At 37.0% G+C, this 8083-nt stretch overlaps 2 protein-coding genes across 2 annotated transcripts; both read left to right on the forward strand.

Moving 5' to 3' along the window:
• Positions 1 to 1675: 1675 nt before the first annotated feature.
• Positions 1676 to 2033, forward strand: INS49_007227 (uncharacterized protein; the record flags this gene model as incomplete). The annotated part of the gene is made up of 2 exons (XM_043167992.1): positions 1676 to 1863; positions 1916 to 2033. 2 exons carry the CDS (start codon positions 1676 to 1678, stop codon positions 2031 to 2033), a joined length of 306 nt encoding a protein of 101 aa, XP_043029136.1.
• Positions 2034 to 4661: 2628 nt separating this feature from the next.
• Positions 4662 to 4980, forward strand: INS49_007228 (uncharacterized protein; the record flags this gene model as incomplete). Its single annotated transcript, XM_043167993.1, has 2 exons — positions 4662 to 4757; positions 4888 to 4980. 2 exons carry the CDS (start codon positions 4662 to 4664, stop codon positions 4978 to 4980), a joined length of 189 nt encoding a protein of 62 aa, XP_043029137.1.
• Between the last annotated feature and the right edge of the window lie 3103 nt (positions 4981 to 8083).

The following is an 8083-nucleotide window of genomic DNA, read 5'->3' on the forward strand; positions in this document are numbered from 1 at the left end:
TCAAAGCGATAGGGACATGACTTATTCCCGTTGCTTCGACTGTATAGATTGGGCCAATGTTTTGATCCGAGAGTCAGAATCTACGGTCATCGTGGCATTTTATCTCCCCGCTTTGCTTCAACTGTTCGGCCCGACTATGGATAGACCGTCGTAGGTGTGTACAGATCTGCTTCCCTGTCCCACGTTACTGCGGTCCTACGATGGGAGTTGTTTATATGCGAGCTGCCCAGAGAAGAGCCGGGCGGGCCTTCTCAGGTCCCGGACTGGTCAGTGACAGGCACTGACTGGAGTTTAATGGGTTATCGAGGGAGTTTGCGCCAAGTTACTGCCGCTTACACCTCGAGATTCGTGATCTAAAGATCGTGGAAGTGAAGGGCGTACGGTGTGCACGAGTGTGTGCTATTGGCGAAGCAGTCATGTAAGGACAGGATCGCGTGAAGGATTTGGAGAGCGTTCGCTTCTCCGACGCCTCATACCTTACCGGCGAGGGCTTTCTGCGTGCCTACGCGGCTGCTCTACGACACAGCGGCTTTGAAGAGCGCTTCCCCAAAACCTTCATATATATAGACGACTCGTAGGCACAGGCCTGTGATCATGCTCTTTCCGGTAACTAGAGGAGCTCTAACCCCGGACTAAGCGGATGATAGCTCGACTGTTGACGATGGCCGGTACACTTTGGAGCGTCTGTACGGACATCAATTTCTATGATAGAGGAAGGCTATATCTGCTTTGCGCCCGGCGCAATGCCAGGTGAGTATTCCGCAGACACGAGCTTGGCCGTCAAGTGACCATTGCTGACCCGCTAAAAGAGACAGACGTCATCTGCGTCCTTCTCGGCTGTACTCCGTACTGTGCAGTGGATGTCTGCTCCAGACTTAACCCTAACCCTGTACACACCGTGTCGTGACAAGGAGGATCGAAATCCACCTAAACGAGGTTTCTGCCGATGTCGAGGCCATTCGGAGGGTACAAATCAAAGCCGGCGTGGTATCAGGAGAGAAAGCGACAACTCGAAAGAAAAAGAAAAAAAAAACCAGAGACACCAAATAAAAAGGGTTCTCGTATCGTGGTTGGGTCGAGTCAATACCAATTCGTCGTGCTCAAGTGGATGAACGGCTTTCGCGGAAGCCGGCCGCGTCACTTCCTGAAGAATCCACGGATGTCAACATGAACTGTGATACTTGCTTTGGAGTAGTGGGTATTATCTTTCTGCCACTCCATGGTCATTCTGACAACTCAAAAGGTGATAGCAACTCCCATGTCATCATTCAAGCAGGACGGTGAGACCCGTTGTATTCCTGTCGACCTCAAAACATTTGGGCCTTATTTTATTCTTCGGGCTCAGGAATCAGGTGCACACGCCGGTATCTTGGACGACTCGCAGCTCCTGAAAATACTCGGTCAATTCTCCCTAAGACTCGACGCTACGCTTCTCATTCCAGAGATGAAGGGGTTGGAGCAACCATTGAGGGCGAAGTCAAAAACCCACAGCTCTACAGCTTTGGTAGGAAAATACCGCCTTCGAATTGCTGTCCACGGTTTTACAATTGACAAAGAACCAATTGGTAAGCTCCTTTCCGATGCTGGTTTCTTTCTCCAGCACCCGTCTGTGGCCGAATTGCTACCTGATGTCGAATATGACAATCCCCATTACCTGCTTCGGCCCGGGGCAAAGATGCCGAGGATGGAGGACCTCAGTATGGAGATTGACGGGGACGTCCCTTCGCAGGACGAATTGGAAGATGAGGCAAGAAGTAGTAACCTCCTCCGGATATTTGAGTCAGCAGCACTTGCAGCTGATGGGGCCCGAGTGACACATTTGAAAGCGACACCAAGCCCCCGGCTTCGCACAGGACTCATGGTGTAAGACATGTTCTTCAAAATAGTCTCAAATATAACTGACGCATTTGGATAGCCACCAGATGGCATCGCTCGCCTTCATGCTGGAGAAAGAGAGCGGCTTCATAGAAGAGCCAGCGTTCCCATCGTTTTGGAGAACAGAACGTTCCGAGGGAGGCGCGACCTTGCAGTAACTGATCCCACGGCGGATTCTGAACACTGCGATTAACTTGCTGACCAACACTTGGTAGTTATCGACATACAATAACACGGTCATTAGAGCCTAGGCCTTATCCAGTCATGGGAGGAATCCTCGCAGACGTGGGTGTTTTTCTTTTCAGTCTTAAAGCTCTAAGCCAAACCACTGACATATATCTCAAACACATGGGACTCGGAAAGACTTTGAGTGTCTTGGCGCTTATATGTTCTTCTTTGGATATTCACGCCAATATTGAGGGGCTTGCCCGGAACCAGGGCTGCAGGAGAACGCTTATCGTTGCGCCAAAGTCTAGTAGACTTACCCAAACATAAAAGATGTTGTTGGCCCACTAACTCCCCGGAAAGCAATACATAGCTGGGAAACTCAAACATCGAAGCAAGTACAGCTTCAACTTTCTGTCCGCATAGTAGGCAGGCTAACAAACTTGGTGACTTTTAGACACGTTCATGAAGGGGAATTGCGACTTGGCAGAGATCACGACTCCGGAAGAAAAGAGCTTGCTAAGGAGCTCCTGGAAACGGACGTTGTCATCACCACTTACGAGACCCTTCGCTCTGATTTTACAAACCCAAACAGAAGTCCCATCTATTCGTCTCAATGGCTCCGAGTAGTCTTGGACGAAGGTAAGCATAGCCCTATGACGGTGTACTGTTCTTGTTGCTAAGCTCTCCGCAGCTCATCATATCCGGAACCGTTCCAGTCAGGCTTTTCTTTCTGTTTGCCAACTGGAGGCCCGGTATCGGTGGTGCCTGACTGGGACACCGGTCCATAATTCTCTAGATGACTATGGAGCCTTGCTCAGCTTTTTTACGCGTTTATCCATTCCGGGCAAAATCGCAGTTCATAACCTACGTTGTCAAACCGGTGGAAGAGAAGCACAAATTGGGCATCCAGACGCTTCAAGAACTTGTTCGAGCGACATGTCTTGGGGAGGCGGGCACGGCGGGCTGTGAACGCAGTGGAGGCCAGCGCCAGTCCAACCTCCTTAGGCACATATCTAGACTTTTCTGCAGCAGAGCAGCCATGTTTGTGCCCTCTAAATTCCATCTGCAAACTCTGAAATGAAGGATATCATAATTTGAGCCCAACCTCTCGTTCTATTCATTGTGTCTTTTGAAAATTTCATCCAGGCTCATTTACTATAGGAAGCTAGGCAATTTTCAAGCATGGTCTCCGCGCAAACCTCCACAGGTAGGATGTCGAACCAAGGGGCACTCCTTCGTAACATTTCCGGCTTAGATGACATGCGCTTGGCAGCCCAGCAGTATGGCCTTGGACACCTGTGGAACGAGTTTGAATCGAGAATTCCGGACCTATTTGTGGATGACGCCACTGAGAGCAAAGTTGGTAAAGCGATCGACGGGAAGAACCACATCCAATGGGCAACAAATCGTGAAGGATTTACTAGATACGTTTAGGAAAGGACTTTGCGAGGTACCGTAAGTCAGCACTTTCCATTCATCAAGAGAAACTAGACTTGCATTCATTGGCCATGTTCTCACTAGGATATTGAAAAGGTACAATTCCTGGAGCAGGATAGGCATCACCATTGAACTCTTTTCTGCCCTATGCCAGCGTGCTGAACTCACACCATACTTCTTAAATTTCATTATTGGAATGGGAAGAAAGTTTACGTCAAGGGATGAAAATTTTATGTCATGCTATAGTATATCGTCACCAAATAGGACTGGTCTGTCCGGCCTGGGTAGTGACGCGGCGACGTGCGGTGTGTCGCATTGGGGTGAACTTTTCTGCAAGAATAGATGCAAACATATTTCAACTAATACAGTGAGATCCACAGCACTTTGCTACAATATTCGGTATTTCGAAAGGCATGGTCGGGAATTGGAAGATTCTTGGTCATGTCGCCAGTCAGCCATCCACCACACCTTTTCTACAACTTCGAAGCAGTCAACTTGGGTCATTATTCAGCCCCCTGAAGCTTTCGACGTAGTCCTGCACTCAAAAAGGCATCCATTATCCTTACATACTCGATACATCACCGCCGGTCTTGCCAATTGGAGACATTACCTTGACACCTTTGCACAGAGGTTCAAGACTTCCGTTGAGTAGAACCCACACTACAAGAATCAAAACGTTAATTCTAACGATCAAGTCTACCAATACTTCAGAACCAACATATTGCGATGCCAAATCCGTATCAAAAGTTCAGGATCGACTTCTCCCATGAGCAGCAACTGCAAAATTCCAGAGGCAAACTATCTCATGCCTTAAACATCTTGACCAATATGAAAGATACTCTCAGACTCATCGATGATTATTCGAAGGCTATGGTACATTCGCAAAGCATCCCCGCAATGGAGCACACAGAATTTGAACGAGACTTGGACAATCTGTCTCGAGATATCCAATGCTACATTAGAACGTCGGAAAAGCTCCTGAGGATGTCAGATGACTTGAAGTCCATGGCAAGTCACCAAACGCTCGAAATGCTTCAAATGGTTTGGCGATGTCCAATCTGTCTGACATTACTGCTGTACAGTACGACAATATTCTCATGTTCCGCGGACAAGAGCTATAACATGAAAACAGCCTAAAGCTCACCCAACTGGCTCAGACTGATGCAGTCGAGAACAAAGATATGGCAATTTTGGCGGACCTGACATACAGAGACTCACGAACGATGCGTATCGCCACAGTGATCGCTATGTTCTACCTTCCAGCGAATCTGGTCATGGTGTGTTCCCTAGCCGCTTCTTACACCTTCCATCATGTTTCAAACTCTTAGTTGGGCAGATCGGACTTTCTCCGCGGCTACAGATTTGGTCTAAGTATGTCCTCACTAACCTCGATCTTGTGACAACCAGTCGTTCTTCAGCAGCACACTCGTCTGGTTCGGTACTTCTGGCGATGTATCAGAAAACTCTGGCTCGAAAATGCAAGTCCGTAGTGAGGTCTAGATTGCGACGGTGGCAGCGATCGTATTGGCCGCTGCCACTATTGGTTGGTCTTGGTGGTGGAACTTTCAGGAGCAGAGGAAGTCTAACAACACAATCGATCCGAGGCCCTAACAAGCAACTGAAGCAGATCTGAAGTGGTAAAGCCTGTCTATTGGCAGACACAGGTTACGCAAGCATGTCATCCCCTTCAGGTGCAGCCTGTGTTCTTGCATGGAGTGGATGTGGCAAAGATGGAAATCTGCTTGACCATGGGACGCCTGTTTGCAACCTCAGCTGGGTTTCATGTGGGGCTGTACGACACTCTTTATGAGCGCAACGTGGCTTTCGATAAAGAATCCTACACATGTCTTTTCTTCAATCCCACCACTGACGAGTTGATGAGAGAAGACACTAGGCTGGAAAAGCACCCAGACCGGGAAAGGGTCGATCAAACGAGACCGCTGTAGCAAGATAACCCGGAAGTCTGGGATTTTTCTTTTTGAATCAAGAGGACTAGCGCGGCATGGAATTAGATCCATGGATGTTGCCTGAGGCATTGGAAACACGGGAATTAAAGTTGAAGATATGCCATTCTTTTAGAATGGTTTTGTATCCCGTCCAAGGGATAAGCTCCAATACCCATCTCCTACCAAAAAATATTAATTTTCTTTCCCGTTATACAGTTTATACCAAACTACTCTTCGGAATTTCCTACATTTAATAAATATAATATATAAGTCCCATACTTCCTTAATAATATATAAATTTAATGTTTTATTAAGATTAATTCTTATTTTATTTATATTTTATATTAAAAATTTAGCATTTAATTTATAATTTAAATCTTTATATTTATATATTTTTAATTAAATAAGCATTATTGCTAAACTTTATATTATTACCTTATCTTATTATATAAGTTATTTCCTTAATTATTTTAATAATAAGCTTTTATTTTATAATGCTTAAAATTATTAACTTTAATTTCTTTTAAATATTTAATAACTTTATATTATTATAATATTAATATTTATAATTATAATATTATTAATTAAAGGTTAATATATAAATTTATTTAAATTATTTAATTTTTTATATATATTTATTAATATATTTTAATTATAAATAATTATATTTAAAATATTTTATTAAAAATTTAATATTTCTTATTTTTTAAGATAATTAAAGCATTATTATTACTATTAATATAGCATTATTTTTAATTAAATTTATTCTTAATATTATATTTTTATATTAATAAGATTTAAAACTTTATAGCTTATTTAATTTAAATATTTAATAAAAAAGTAAAAAAGCTTTATAAGTAATATAAAAATTAAAAGAATTTATAATTACTTTATATAATTAGCTTTATACTTATTATATAAGTAGTAATATATAAAGTTTATATAAATTATTATTATAATAATAAGGCTTATAATTATAAAATATATATATATTATTTTAGCTATATTATATTAAGTTTTTATTAATTTTTTATTCTTTTTATATTAAATAATTTAATAAAAAATACTTAATATAATTAAAATTAAGAAAAAATAAAAGTTTAAAAAGAGTTATTTATACTTAACTTATATAATGCTTTATATTATTTAAATTTAAATTTAAATAGTTTATAAAAATAATTTAAATAATTTAATAATATAATAACTTTAAATATATTTATTATTATTAATAATATTAAGGCTTTTATATAAAAATTTTAAGGCTATAAATAAAGATTATAATATTATAATTATTTTTAAATATAATATAATAAAAATTTATTAATTAAATATATATAATATTGGCGGGTGTAAGGAAATGCAGGGAAAAGTAGTATTGCATTAAATTTTGGCTGGCTATAAAAAGTTAGCTCTTTTACTTTTTTAAATACTTTTTTAAAGAAATTAACTCTTTTCTTTTCTTATATATTTAGTGCTTTAATTAAGCTTTTCTTATTTTTAAAAATTTTTAAAATATTTACCTTTTTCCTTCTTTAACTCCCTTTTATTTTTATATTCCCTTTTTATTATATTAAAGTTCCTCCTTAAGTTATCCTTAAGAGGATTTAGCAAAACTTATCCTTTATTATTTAGGTAGCTTATTTTTATTAATAATTTAACTTAAGCATGATTTTAGTTTTATATATTTTTAATTAATAATAAAAGGGATAAAAAGTTAGCTATAACTTAATTATCTTTTAATTCTATTTTTTCTCTTATTTTTATATTAAATATTATTAAATTATTTTATATTTTAACCTAAAGCTTTAATTAAAGCTTATATTTATCTTTAACTTATTATAAAAAAAAATTAAATATAATTAAATTTATAATAATATTATAAATATCTTAAAATTATTTTTTAATTTTAAGATATCTTTTATACTTTTAATATTTAAATAAAATATTATCTTAATCTTATATTTATATATTATTAAGCTTTAAACTTATTTTAAGTTTTTTATTAAAAATTATGCTTAAATATAGCAATAATATAAGCATAAAACCTAAAATAATAAATTTAAATTTATAAATATTATTTAATATTAATTAAAAGTACTTTTAAATTCTTAATTAATATTTATTATTATTATTATAATTTTAAGTTTAAAATAAAAAAGGTTATAATATAGAATTAAGGTGCTTATTTTGCTTATTTATAAGTTTAATAAATAGCATTATATTATATATTTTATATTAATTAAATTATATAAAAGGCTTAAATTTAAAATATAACTTTACTTAAACTTTAATTAAACTTAAATTTAAATTGCTAAGGATTTAATATAATATTAATAAATAAAATATTAAATATAAATTTAAAAGGCTTTCTTTATTATAATCTTATAATACTTATTTTTTAATAAAATATTTTTTTATTAAGTTTATTTTATTTATTATACTTATTAATACCTTTATTTTTTAAGCTTTAATTTAAATATCTTATAATAATATTAAAAATAAATTCTTTAAAAGCAGTTATTTTAATTAAAAATATTATTGCTTTTAAATTTTTTTATTTTATTATTATTTTAATAAGAATTATTATAATATATATATTATACTTTTTAACTTAAAGTCCTTTTAAATTTACTTTTATTTTAAAAATATCTTTAAAC

This window comes from Diaporthe citri (genome assembly GCF_014595645.1).
Source record: "Diaporthe citri strain NFHF-8-4 chromosome Unknown scaffold_2, whole genome shotgun sequence".
Classification (NCBI taxonomy): domain Eukaryota; kingdom Fungi; phylum Ascomycota; class Sordariomycetes; order Diaporthales; family Diaporthaceae; genus Diaporthe; species Diaporthe citri.